General features: G+C 42.1%; 1 protein-coding gene across 1 annotated transcript; it reads left to right on the plus strand.

Annotated features, from left to right (window-relative positions):
* Nucleotides 1–3,022: 3,022 nt before the first annotated feature.
* Nucleotides 3,023–14,298, plus strand: ubald2 (UBA-like domain containing 2). The gene is made up of 3 exons (XM_029158306.3): nucleotides 3,023–3,300; nucleotides 7,460–7,516; nucleotides 10,712–14,298. The coding sequence occupies exons 1-3, from the start codon at nucleotides 3,181–3,183 to the stop codon at nucleotides 11,066–11,068; spliced, it is 534 nt and encodes a 177-aa protein (XP_029014139.1). The 5' UTR covers nucleotides 3,023–3,180; the 3' UTR covers nucleotides 11,069–14,298.
* The last annotated feature ends 397 nt before the right edge of the window (nucleotides 14,299–14,695 follow it).

Consider the following 14,695-nt stretch of genomic DNA (forward strand, 5'->3'; position numbering starts at 1 on the left):
GTAATTCAGACTGGATACATAAGTAATAATAACATAACTAACTCTCTTTTATCTGCAATTTAAAGGCTTTTGTAGATAAGGCTCATACTTATGTTTGGAGTATTACTGTTGTTGTGGTAAACAGTGACGTCCATGCAGAGCCTTCTGATGTTGTCATGTTGTCTTGCTTATGTTGTTATGTGTGTTGGTAAGACCCTTATGTATTTAATGGCACAACTGTCAGATAAATGTAGCATGATGAAACAACTCTATATCCAAAGTTTTTTTATGGTACTATTTAAATAAAATTGTGTCTTTGTCTGAAGCGGTATATTTTATGCTGCTGGCATTACAGAGATCTTTATTTTGTCAGTTTATGTTTTAATACATTAGTTATTGGCAAGGTCCCGGATTATGCTCTGGCTTCCTTGTATAGTTCAGAGACAAGCAGTCAGGTTAACTGGACACTCTAAATTTCCTGAGTGAGTAGATGCCTGCACATATGTGGACTGTGGACCTTGGTGGACTGGCAATGTGGAATGATTGCCAGGGCATGCCCCAGGAAGTGATATTACTAGTACTGCTGTATGTAAGCTCAGTCTTCAGATGGACACTCCTCAGTGTCATCACGTCACATCCTGCAGAGGTCAAAGGTCACACTGGGAGCAACTATGAGCGGCGGGTCAGAGAGGACTAGACCAGGCTCATGACTGACTCACGACACACACACACACACACACACACACACACACACACACACACACACACACACACACACACACACACACACACACACACACACACACATAATAGGGCTACTGTTCTGATTGATGTAGTTTCACAGAGACACTGGTTTTCTCCAGTTTCCTCCCACAGTCCAAAAACAGACAGGTAAATTGACTGTAGGTGTGCATCTGAGAGTGAGGGGTTGTCTATGTCCATATGTGTGGTGGCCTATATTGGCTTGGCTCCAGCACTTGCAGGTAATAAGAAGCTAAAAAAGTTAATGAGTGAGTTCATATGATCTTTTGGAATTAAATAGTTCTAGTAGTTCTTGTACTTGGGCAGATGAGGGCGCCACAAACCATTTAATGATAATTCATTTCTCTTTGACTGTCGCTGCACAGTGTAATCAGTTTCCAAAAACAATTTGAAGTTTTTCAATTAATCCTTATGTGTATTGATGGCAAACAGACACAAGGAAAAACACAACAGACGCAGTCACTATCAGTACACAAGCTCAACAGCCCTTTAACATCATGTTGTTTAAGTAGTAGTTTTATTTTGGCAAGGCACATTGTGAAACTGTTGACTAGTCAAACACACAGATGATTACAAGACAACAAACCCCTGACACAAAAGCATTGAAACACTCTCTGTGATCACTTAGACGTTGCAGCTGTGAGTTGAGGGTCGAACCCAGTGACATACTGTAAAAACACAGGAATGGAGGGGAAGTCACAGGACCATCCCCATGAAGGATGCCACTGTGTGATTTAAAAAAAACAAACAGGACATTGTGTGAGACCCCTGTGACAAGGTTCAGTTTATAAAGACAGATTAGTGTTAATCATTCACTACTGAACTTCAAGATAACTTCACCTCTGCTGTAGGTGTTTGTTTTGATGGAGAAATGACCCCAAGCTGACCCTTTAACCACTTTGCGAGCTGGTTCACTGGTAGCCACAGGGCAGCATGGATGGCTGCAGAACAGCTCCAGGGAATAGAAATGAGTGAATAAACAAACACATGCACCTCAGTAGTGAATAGCCCTCAGCATCATGACTGGACCATATTGAACCCAACATAGATGTTATCCTAATAAAACAAATTTTTAGGAGAGGGGAAAATGTAAAATTTAAAAAAATGTGAAAGTAATGATAACAGTATGTAGATTATACAGTGTAAGAGACACATTGTTATTTGCTGGAGGTTTGGGTTCGGTTGCCTCTGAATCTTCCATTTCATTGTACTGTAAAGATGAAATGAAACAACAGGTTTTGAGCAGATGTCATATTTTGTGTTCTTTTCCTCAGTCTACTGTTGATCAGCACCAAACACCCACCCATTTAACACCCTCCTACAATGCATAATAGATAGGCTTCCTCTGTCACATGTGCTTTCACCTGCACCACAGCTGAATTATTCAGTCTGATGGCAGAAAGAAAGCTGGACACGCTTCAGGCCCGGAGCTGCACCGAGATGATAAGAAGATTAGTGTTGTTGTATCTAGAGAACTGTTAGGTCCTATTGGTCCTCCGTGTGGACACCAGGCCCTAATGCATGTTTCGGATTTTGGTGGAAGACAGCTTCAGGAAGTTCTTATTTTATTTTTACACCTTCTAAGCACAGACAACCCACCAAGAAAGATAAATTGCAGAATATAATCAATGCAAACATGCTGCAAATAACAGAGTATTTATTACATACAGTCAGGTTGAATTTTGTCAGGTAAAAATCTGTACAATGTAAATCAACCCATGACTGTGACTATCTAGCAATGCTAGATGTGAAATGACTAATGAGTAATATATTATATAACTGTCCATTTCCATAAACATTCTGGACTGTCAGTTGTATATTTTGTACGGAAACTGCAAGTCAAAAAAGCCATAAACGTACCTACACGAAGCTATGACACCATAGCTAGATAAAGCTTTTAAGGCCTTTATAAATATCTTTACCTAATCTTTCACGGATTATAAAAAAAAAAAAATGAATGTTTACTCTTTGTGTCTGTGTCCATTACCTGCCAACAGAAGTGGCCAATCAGCTCTATGAATTAAGTTCACCAGCCAATCAAACACATTACATCAATGTAACGGAGGTGAAATAAATTGTGTGTGTGTTGACCCAGGTTAACCGCAGAGGGCGGAGCGGATGTTGCTGAACTCAACATTGTTTGTCTCCACTCGACGCCGGTGTACCCGACAGACAAATCAAGCGCTTACCTAATATAAACGCTTCATCCAGATAGCCAATCAGCGCTTTGCTAGTACTATCTTGCTCTCGAATTATCCAATCAGCGTCGCCGTACTCTTTGTTGTTGGTGCTGGCATGAAAATATTATTGTTGCTGCTGTAGGTTGCGGAGACTCAGCGGTGGGAGACGGACCGACGGGCAGACAGGGAGCGTTAAATTCGAAGGTTTAGGAGAAAGTTTATTCCGTTTGTTTCGAAAGCGAATTCGTGGAAAGGGGTTATGTCGGTAAATATGGAGGAACTCAGACATCAAGTAATGATCAACCAGTTTGTTTTGACAGCAGGCTGCGCCGCGGATCAGGCGAAGCAGCTTTTACAGGCGGCCCACTGGCAGTTTGAGGTGAGTGTGAACGCTGGGGGTTTGTTTGAGTTTACACCGAATGTCCTTATCCCATTGATTTAATCCACAAACTGAAAACTAACCGAGAAACGTGTAACGATTGCTCATGTTTTGTGTCCTGGCTTGTGACCATGCGCTCCTTGTAGCTAACATTGGCTAAGCTAGCAGCGCTGAGGACGTGGTGCTCGACTCAATGGCCGTTTTTGTTTACATTCTCGATAGGAATCCACCATGTCATTGCTATGCTAATTGTTGTTAGTCCAGTCAGTGGCCCGATAACCCAACCTCTACAAAACCTCACGGTCGCTTTAGTCAGCTGGTGGTTTTTATGATCTTAAGAACTCGTTTGTTGTCATCGTAAAACGTTCACCTTTATCTCAAAAGCAAATCACTGATGCCATCTTGTCAGACCAGGCCCGTCTGAAAACATGTTCTTGCAACACCCGCATCCATTACTCAGATTATAAACTACCGGTTTGGTTTGTTTGTTCGGTTCCCTTTTCTACATTTGAAGGGCATGGGGTGACAAATGACACCATCCCTGCTAAACTGGTTCGAACCTTCTCCTAATCAGATTTACTGCATGACTGGAGAATTTTCTCTTTCTGTTATTTAACTACTAAGATGGAAAGTCTGGTTTAGTCAATGAGGTTTTGGTTTGTGCTAAATCATGGGATTGTTTTTGTTTTGGCAGAGTTGAACAGACAGACACGGACAGAGCAAACTGTAATGTTCTTGCAGTAACTGGTAGGTTATCATTATTAGTTAGGGTGTACACTGAACGTTTAATGAAACATGTAGCAATGTTAACAATCTAAATCAGTTTTAGGTCCAAGTATAGATGTTTTGTCTAATGCAGTGGATCCAAAGAATTTTTGCTAAATACTCATGTTCACAGACACTAGAATTACTTTTAATGATAAGCTACCAGATGGTTGTCCTCAGACCACGCCTGCGTCTGCTTTATTGAGTGATCTGTTGTGGCTTCACCATATTTGAGTGGCCAGTATCGAGGTCAGGGGCCAGGTGGTTTAGCAGAGGGGCCGAAGAAACAGCCACACAGCAGTAAAGTACGGCTGAAACAATTGGCAGATCTTCCCTGGTTCCATCCTCTTGAATGTGAAAACGGGTTTTATAAGTAACGCTATTGTTCTGTGACTGCAGTGAGTCATTTAATGTTACCTGGACAGCAAAACACTCGAAACAAATGAAGCGAAGGTCTTAGTGACGAAAACACAAACTGATGACATCTGATTAAAGGGCAGTAATTTAAAACCACTGCAGATTTGAAGTTTTCGAGTTGGATTTGACAGGGTAGAAGACCTAATCTCTTCTTTAAATGTTCTATGCCTCTACATAGTCATCTTATTAAACACTGCCATGCTTATGTATATTAGCACACACTGAGCAAATTAAGCAGTAAACAGACATTTGGGTAATTGTAGGAACATTTTCACGCTTTGACACTGCTGTAACATTGTCATGGAGGAGGTAGGGGTTGGGTCAAGACTAACTCTTAGGAGGGTTTAGCCTCAGGAGGGCTTGTTCCTGACCCCTAACCTCTTCTGTGTCAGCAGAGGCACTTTTAACTATGTTTTTGTATGTTGTAGTTAAAATGACCCTTGTTTGAAACACTGCACATCAAATTTAAGCCTGAAACAGAAAAGATCAACCCTCTTTCCCAACAGAACTTCCCCAATTTGATATTCTCTCCCCACCCACACAGAAATTTCTCAGAAAAAGAAAGAAATACTTAGTAAAAGCTCCTCACACGTGGAGTCAGTCTCTCTTTATCTTATCCTTTCACTTTTGCATTTACCACTTGACCAGGAATCTGATCTACAGGTCTTATACATATGTATCTGTGATGAAAGAATACCAGCTGGTGTTGTGTTTGGAGCCTGTCTGTCAGTGGCTCAGTGTGAGAACATAGTAACCAGGCTATTGTTTCTGTCAGTGTGACAGCAGTGGCCTGATTTTCCTCAGTGCTCTGCTTTGGAGTCTGACTTGGGGCCAGTCAACAGTCTGTCAGTGTTCTTTACCCTTAAAGCTGTATTTACCCCGATAAGGAAACATGACTCAATCTGCAATCTGGCTGGTGTATAAGGATATTTCAGCAGGTAAAAGTATTCAAGTTGGATTACTCCTTAAATGTGTCACCAAGGATTTGAATAGAGGCAAGATTTGAATATTAATTACTTCCATTACACTACTTGTATTATAGCTTTTCAAAAGTGTGACTGCTAATGAAAACGAAACCTGTTCCAGCTCAACTTGTGGTTTCACAAGAATATTGTCACCATTACTGCTGAGACTGTGACATTATTTCTGCATATTATATGTCCTGCGATACCACATCCTTAATGTTGGCTTTGTCAGTATAATCTAATTTATTGTCTGATCATCAGCTTCTGCGTGACTAAAATATCATTTTTCAGTTTTGAATGTTGATGACTATTCACGAGAGAATTTTTATTTAAAAGAAAAAGTCAATTGCATTAGTTGTACGCTCAGTTGTAGAATGTTGTTGCTCTTGTGTACAGTAAAAGAGAATGGTTTCTTCATTGCTGCTACGAGACAGACATGTTTTTTCAATACATAAACAAGAACCTTTGGCTTTATTATGTAAGGCATGTTCTATTTTATATGACGTTCAGGAGCTTCATATTGGTTGACGTTTGTGTTTAGTAACACTCACTGTCTGACCTCCGACGCAAACCTGCATCTGAGAAATACACTGGCGCGAGACAAAGAACGGCAAGAACTCGTCTGCTCTGTGCACAAAAGCAGCAGAGCACTTTCACGCTTGGTAATGTGTGTCACGTTGTGTGGCAGACATTCCTGCACTGCTGCTGCTGTTGTCAAACAACCAGTGGGGGGAAGGGGTGGCTTGGTGGTGGTGGGGTGGAGGGGGGTCTCATTGAAGGGTTTGTAAGAAAGAGGCCTCCTCTTAAGAGGAAATAGAGGCTTCGCTGAGCAGTGGAACGTGGTTCTTTCACTCTTCAGGCTTGTTCATATTTACGTCTGCCCTCAGACGGATCCATACCTGCGCTACATGCACAGCTCCATTCATAATACAGCCAGGCCTCATACACGTGTTGTACACACGTGTGCGACAGAACAGCAGCTGACTGTACAATCACTGGGAAGAACAACCTTTCCATTTCTTGAATAGCACAGTTAATTTGTTGGAGGAACATTCTTTCAGTTCATAAATACTCGTGATAAAGCTTCCTATTTCATACTTTACAAATCTATTTAGGTCAGAGGGTCAAGCATCCGGAATGTCTGTATGAGAATGTTTAGTTTCCTGTTTGGAGCTGTATTTTTACAGCTTCACTAACCTTTGAAAACCCTGGTTAATGTGATATATAGAGATTCATGTTCCCTCTGAATGGATTTGATTTTCTTCCGTTCTAATTCATAGTCAGTTGACTCCTACTTTGGTACTGTTGTTACAACAAAAGTGACATTTAAAATTCTTGTGTGTGTGGAAGACGACAGCAGGAAATGTGTACTGGCTCTTTATAAACCAAATGAGTGCGAGTGGCGGCGTCTCTCTCAGTCTTTCCCATCACCAGCATGAGTCACGCTGCAGTCGGGATTGCAGGAATGTTTCCTCCTGCTGGGAGGAAAAGGCAGCTCCCTGATCTGTTTAGGCTGGCTCTCGTATCGGCCCGTTGTTTGTGTTTCTCCGAGGTCATGAAGTGTGTTTGTGTTCATGCTGGCCTTGGCTGTGTTCACAACAAAGAGGAACAAGAAGCCAACTCATTTCCATGTTTGCGCAGGGAAGGAGCTATGAAACCCGCTGTTCAGCTTCTCGACCGGTCGACTTTTCCGCCTCTTGTAGAGCCAGAGATTGTTTTTATTCTTTATATTTCATAGATTTGTTTCTCACTTTATTAGTCTAAGGTTTCAAAACCTCAAGAGGACAACTGTATATGTTGTTGTTTTTAGCCACTTGTAATGTTTTGGTCTATAAACCTTGAAAAAGTGTCACAAACATAATTTATTATCTCATGTAACAGGTCAACCAAACTTGTATCTTCCATAGGTGGAAATCATTGAAGTCATACTTTGAATAATCAAAGTCCTAGTCTGTAGAACACGATCTCCTCTTACTCGCTTTCTCTTTTCTCTCTCTCTCTCTCTTCTGCAGACAGCCTTAAGCTCCTTTTTCCAGGAGGCCAACATCCCCAGTCACCACCACCAGATGGTAAGCATATTTGGTTTCCTTAAACAGAACAGCTCTCACAGCTGATGAAGGGGTGGATGCACCCACTGACCTGTCAGACTCAACTTTCAGCGTTTCAGACGCACACATCTGGGCCACACGCCCCGTCAGGACTCCCCGCAGGCCCTGCTGCTGTAGAGTTGGAGCGGGTGGATGCTACATTCGCACCATATGATTAGGAGCAGGACTGTGAGCTGTTTACGTCAGGCTTACTATTGTAATTCCAATTTGTAAATGTCATAATCATTTAAAAAGCAGCCTGAGGCCTTAGCTCCAACACACGTTGCAGAGCTGAAGTCCGTCTTTGGTTGAAGTTGTTACCACCCATAAAATCACAAATGGGGTTTCGAAGCAGAAGGTGCCTCCATCACAACTCTCTTAGTTAAAAGCTCATTACAGGGTGGGCCTAGAATTATACGTAAGGGTGTGTGCTGCACTGTAACAGCAATTACTGGCTTAATAAAAGGATGCCCTCTGTTTAAGTCTGTTTGAATGAAATTATTATTTGGAGGCAGTGCAGACTTGTGGCAGCCTGCTGCATCCTGGGATTTGTCTGATCCTGGTCTTGCAGGAACAGCTCGTCTGTCTTTCTCTCTTTTTCTTACCACTCGTTTGGTGTACATCTCCCTCATTGAGCTTGTCTTTGCTTGAGGCAGTGAGGAAGTGTGCGAGAGGCGTTCGACTGGGTTTGTTATTATTTTGGGTGCAGCGCGATGACATCAACTTTCCCCTAGGCTTTGAACAGCACAGGGCTGACGGGGCTGATCAGAGCACCAGGTGCAAGATGGTGGTTTCTGTTTCAAGCCCAAGAAACTCCAAGCTGCAGTGGCTGCATGCTGCTCAGCAGAAAAGAAACTGGCTTCAAAACCTATTCGTTCATAACTTTAAAGCATGTGTAATGGATTACACACGTGCGAAAAAAACAAACGTTGAGTCACTCAGATTATTATGGATGCCCATACTTGAAGAGCAGCATATAGAACTAATAATCTGGGTAACCACGTGTTACAATAAAGCCAGAAATAGTACAGAGCAGGAAAAGCATCATGGGGGAAATCACTGTTGCACTGTTACTATATGCACAACCTACAGAATCTTTGTTCTACTTGAGTCACACAGTTTGACCATCTTTACAGCTGATGAAACTGTAAAAGAGGTTGAGCTGTTTTCATTTGTCTAAATAGATAATGTGATGTTAGATAGTGGCTTGCTTCAACAGAGCCAGGTTACATGAAGCTGTGACACATTGCTCCTGAGTCAGTGCTGCTGGGAGGCCACTGTGGGAGGATATGATGAAAGACTTTATTCTACAACTCACAACTGGAACAAATAGTTTTTTTGCCCTATAAACTAATTGTTTCTGTCTTTAAGTTTCAGTCTTTTAGATTGAAACAGGGCCTCGGCCGTGGTGCAGTGGTTAGCTCGTTGTGTTCCTGTCGCTCAGGTTAGGGGTTCAATCATCTCAGAGTCTGTGTTTGTGTGTTCCCACTTTTACTTCCTTCTCATGTTTTCTTTCATTATTAATAAATGTCCTGTATGATTCATATGTGCACAACACAAATGTATTTAGTTTATTACTACAGATGAAGAGAGTGAATAGTTTTAGGCATCGGTGCAGGGAGTGAGGAATAGTTACGGACTTGATATATATTTTGTCGTATGTCAACATGAGAAATGTTCTGGCTGCGTGGTTCAGGCCTGAGCTGGTTCTGTTGTCACTGCAGGTTTTACTGGAACAGTTGACTTTGGAATGCTTTAACGGTTTCATCTCTGCCAGTGTTTGTAATGTCAGCAAGAGGAGGGAAATAAACAAAAAGAGGATGTTTTGATGTGATAGAGGTTGTGTTGGTGGGTGTCTGGGTGTTCTACCCACAAGGGACTGCATCCAAAATACAAAAACCTCACGTTGATACGTCAGTGGTCCTGTTTGTCTACCAGAAACCTTAAAAACCTTATTATTATATTTATTATTTAAATTTATTATTATTTTTATTATTATAAATAATAAAAAATATTATAAATTATAAAGACGAGAAACAGTTCACAGTTGCAAATCAATAGAAACCGATGGAGAGGGGCTTTTAGGAAACCTTCACTTATGGTGACATATATGCAGATATATAAATAAAATGTCCCCATGGTGAGTGGAGTTAACACGAGACATGTGCGACTCGGTCTAAATATACTGCTCCTTCCCGTGGCCTATGCTGCACAGCTGGGAGTCTCTTCCTCTATATCTGGCTGCAACCCGACCTGTGTGTGTGCTTTTGGCTGCCAGGACAGCAACACTTTTCAGAATACACTTCAATTGATGTTCTCACTACAGGTTCTTGTTTTTTTACAGTGTCTCTTGTTCGTTATTCTTGCAACAGCCTGTTACAGTCGTTTCAATTTGCATGTGGGTTTCTAATCCGAGCCAAACCCTCTGACTGGTAGTTTCTCCACCACAGTTCCCTTTTTAAATGGACTATGGAGGAGACAATTGATTTGACTCCCTTCATTCCTGCATGTTAATGAATATCGTGGTAGATGAGCTTGCCATCGTTTTCTGCATCATTGTATTGGATGATGCTGTCTACCTAAATAAGAGGCGCGACCGTGTGAATGTCAGCACACAGCGTTTCTTTCACCTCCAGCAAAGCTGTTTAGAAAAAAAGAACAATATGCAATAAAAATAAATAAATGTATGGACCCCTGTTTCCTGAATCCTGTGTTGACTGATAAAGCATTGAAGTCCCAAGTCCCTTCAGTCTGGGACTTTACAGGATTTCTCAATCAGACTTAGCTCATGGCAAAGTAAATACATTTTGAATAGCTCATCAGCTTCCTCTTAGGGAAATACTGTATGTGTGCATCATCTCTGTTTTATCCTGAAAAAATAAAATATGAGCCCTCCTTGTGTGGGGGGACATGGACTCATGACCTCAGTTCTTCTCAACTGCTCTGTTCACCCCCCCCCCCCCCCCCCCCCCCCCCTCAACTCCCCCATCCCCCCAGGCAAGCGCTACCCTGTGCATGAACTCCCCATCCTTGTGTGTGTACTTTTTTTCCAATTATCTACACATAAAAACACAAATGGTGCATTTCACTATTTTGTATAGGTAATTTTCTAAAAGATAAAGTTTACTGTTCAAATAAAATTTTCCTAATTCCTGCCACTTCTTATTTTTCCTCCAGATGTGTGCTCCCAGAAACACTCCCGCTACACCACCAAACTTCCCCGACGCCATCACCATGTTCTCCAAACTTCGAGCGTCTGACTGCGGGTCCAGCGCCGGCGGCGGCTCCTCCCAGATGTCCATGGCCTGTTCCCCTCCAGCTGCCTCCTCCACATCTGGCTTCAGCTCCTTCTGGGCCTCCTCACCGCCCAGCCACCAGCCGGCCTGGTTGCCGCCGTCTTCGCCCACGGGCCACCACATGCACCACCACTACCACCATCATCACATGCAACAGACTCCCATGTGGCCGCCCGTCTCTCAGCCCAGCAGCTCCCAGCAGCCCCCCGTCGTGTCGGCGCTCCAAGGCCAAAGATGAGGCTGAGTGGCAGGCTGTGGTGGGGCACCGAGGGAGTGGTACACGTGTAGTCAAGCAAATCTGTTTTGGGAATGGGTGGGCAAGGACAAATGGAGGGAGGGAGGGGGGTTCGTGTGTGGAATGCATGGAAAAAGACAAAGATGCTTTTTCCGGTCTTGATTTTCTAAGACGAGCAGCTTAAAACACATCATTACGCCATCACCCAGGCTGAGGAAGAACCTTGAGATCACTGACAACACTGAGATACTTAAGCTGGACTCTGATCCCAAAACCACTTTTTTGGGGGAGAATAGCAAAATGTTTTTTTTTTTTTTTTGATGCAGCCAGTCCTAAGACTCTTTAGAGCACTTCCAGGGGGTAGAAGCCACGTGACCTGTTAACGTGCTTCATGGTTTCTGATTTTTGTTTCTTCCATAGGGTTTCTGAAACAATCTGGCAGGTAGTCCACAATAACCAGCAGATAAACAAAGTCACTGGCTCAGATCATAAATGTTGTGGGGATGTGTAACCATAAAGACAAGTTTCATATAGGGGCAGGAAACCGCTTTACACGGTAACAGCGGAGTTTTGAGTTGCAGTGCTGTGACGCGGCAGAGCTTTATTCAGACACTCATGCTCTGGAGGAGCCCAGTTTGTGCCTCTTCTGTGTTCTCAGTTATGATGACAGTCTCAGTTACAGAGCTGCACCGCCAGATTTGTGGCGATCTTATATCGATATGTCGCTGATAAAAACGGATTTAACACTGTAGTTATAGCATAACTAAATACTACTATACTATAACTGTATAGTATACCATATCTTGTATGGCCTAATTCTAGACTGTAATTATTTCAAAATGGATTTTTGGCTGATTACAAAGTCATGTTTTTGTTTGTTGCCGTTCTGTGATAGAAATGCAAAACAGCAGAAGCACAATCCCACACACTGGGATAGGTTTGAGGAAAGGTGGACATGTTGTTGAAGAGTGCGATGGGAAGGCTAGGCTCGCAATAAATCACAGATCCGATTCAGAGCTGCCACGTTTTGAAATGCATACGTTTTCTGCCAGCCATGACTCTCGCGAGGCTTCCAGTGACGTTGGCTCGTTGCTCACCAGGATCCGGGAGCAGATTCAGAGGAAATCTGGAGTCGGTCGCCCTCAGTTTGGGCAACTCCAGCCAAAAAACATCATGAATTACTTTCCTGTTTAGTTTCATGGAAAACAGTTGTAAATAAAACCTCAGCCAAAAAGATTTCATTCACGCTGATGAACAAAAAAAAAGAGCGCACATTTCATCACATCTGACTTGAGGATATGTTGACGCAGAAGGGCGAGAAGCTGCCCGGACCTCTGCCCTGTGTTTGTGTCTGTGGAGGGTTTAAAAGGCCGACTCAGTGATTTTCCACACAACCTTTCAGAAGCTCAACCACGCCTACCTCTGTCAGTCTGAATTGGGAGAGGCCCCGCATGTGCTCTGAATGTATTCGCCGCTGCAGACACGGACAGGATCCCAGGGTTTAAACAAGTAGAGACTGAACTAACGAGGGGCTAACCACACCAGAGCTGTGTGGATCTGTCTGGATTCAGAGTCACAAGAACCTCAGCAACCGTATCTCAACTCACAACATTTAAAAATCAATCGTGGTTGAGTCTTAATTTTTTTTACAGTGAATCAAAACGAGGACTGGAGAGAGAGCGGCATATCAGGGAGAATGTAGGATGCAGGGAAAAAGGAAAACTCCTTTTATAAAAGGATAAAAAATGAGTTTGTTGTTCACAGCTTCACACAGACAATCAACCATTTCCTGTGATTCTGTCATTTTTCAGTTTATTGTCCAGCAGGTTTTTCCCACCTGCTCCTTGTTTCCAGCAGGAGAGACCAGTCTTTGAAATGTTTTTTTTCTTCCTACTTGCATGATAGGGTTTCGTCTGACTCAACTCAAGTGATGTGTAACGTACAAAAGAAATCCACCCTGAGACACTGAGACTTTACAACTCTGGCCTTTGTTTTGAATGCAACCTTTTTTTACATTCGTGTTTGAGCCAGATGAATTTCTGACCCTGCTTCAGTCTTTCAACAAGCGATGAAGTGGTGCGACAGTTTAATGACCACATCTGTGTTTCTGCAGGTTCACTACTTTTGTACTTTTTGTGAATGCAAGCAAGGCAGTGCTGTATTTTCTATTTAACATTTCATTTGTAAATGTTTGCTGTACAATAATCCTAGTGTCATAACAGTACGAGGTCCAATGCAGTTTAAGTCTTATCTCCAAGTCTGCAGTTAGAACTTGTTTAATTGTTGGTTAAAGCTACAAAGATCAATTTAGCAGCAACTCAAGACTCAAAATTGGGCACAAATTGCAATAAATGAAAGATCACAGCACTTTTTATTATTTCTATAAATAATAAATGTGACATTGTGGCTTTGATCACACCATTTGATACACATCTTAACAGATCCTAATATTTGTCTGCTACATGATTCTACGTTGGAATAAACTAAATATCATTGGAACCCTGATAATGTTCATTCAAAATATTTGATTTTCTGTTGCTGCTTTAACCGCCTTGAAGTAATTGCAGAACTCTGACATACATGAAAGCAGACTCTCCTCTCACTGCGATGGATTGTTGTTGTTCTGTTTGTTTTCTACTCAACAGAAATGTGCAGATGTGTGTAACACTGCTTTTAAATCCCCACAGCTGGAAATGTGCTAAATCGGTCCACTTTACAGACCTCATGACAAACCATCTGAGCTCTGACTCTGCTCTGTGACCTGAGGGTGGATTCTCTTTTCCCTTTTAAATCAAACAGTGCAGCAGATTTTGGACAAGTTGAGACCAATCTGCTGCTGTCTGGTTTGTTGTTAGTGATGGGGATTTGTCGTTGAGCGAGCCGCAGGTTTTCAGCCGACAGGGGAGCCATTGTTTGGGCCTCCTGCAGCATTGATTACTGATTTTCCAGTTCTGTTGAAATCCATGCAGTGTTGAAGGTGACTACGTCTACGTTTAGACTGTAAAACACGCTGATGTATTCCAACAGCCTGAGAGTTTAAGCTGTTGTCTGTTAACTCGTTCTTGTTCTTCCCCTTACCAATTGGATAATTTTTTTTTTTTTTTGCTTACAGACCCTCAGACATTCACTCTGTTCTATTCCATTACTCTTTTATAGAGGTTTTTCTCAAGTACTTATGTCCTTTGTTAAAATTTATATTTATAAGTTAAATAAAACAAGTTATGATCTGGTAATTTGTCTGGCTTTTCTTCAAGTCTGCCAGCGTTAGTTTTATTTTGACTGGAAGAACCAAAGGATGGTTAAGAAAGCACGAGATGCTGTGGTTTCCAGAACTGAACATAGTCTTGTTTGCTTTAGTGAGCCTGAAGGTTGAGGAAGGATGTGGTTGGAGTGTCGCTCTGGGCCACAGTTTGTGTTTCTCATCAGTTGAAATGGGCTGGACTCGAGTGTCATGACACGACGGCTTTAAAGAGGAAGTGCGTTGTTACGTTCAGTGACAAAATCCTATTTCACAAGTTATGTACAACAATCAACAGGAAAGAAGAAAATGTGAATTATTCAAAATTTATAACCATTTGATGCTTTGTTTTAAATGAGGTTTTGAGTGGCATTGATAATGATACTTTTAAC

The sequence above is a fragment of the Betta splendens genome, chromosome 8 (genome assembly GCF_900634795.4).
Source record: "Betta splendens chromosome 8, fBetSpl5.4, whole genome shotgun sequence".
In the NCBI taxonomy this organism is placed as follows: Eukaryota; Metazoa; Chordata; class Actinopteri; order Anabantiformes; family Osphronemidae; genus Betta; species Betta splendens.

Excerpts from the sequence above, each read along its gene's own strand:
- ubald2 (XM_029158306.3), top strand. The coding sequence starts at position 3,181 with ATGTCGGTAAATATGGAGGAACTCAGACATCAAGTAATGATCAACCAG. Across the intron at positions 3,301-7,459 it reads CGGCCCACTGGCAGTTTGAG|ACAGCCTTAAGCTCCTTTTT; the intron begins GTGAGTGTGAAC and ends TCTCTTCTGCAG. Across the intron at positions 7,517-10,711 it reads CCAGTCACCACCACCAGATG|ATGTGTGCTCCCAGAAACAC; the intron begins GTAAGCATATTT and ends TTTTTCCTCCAG.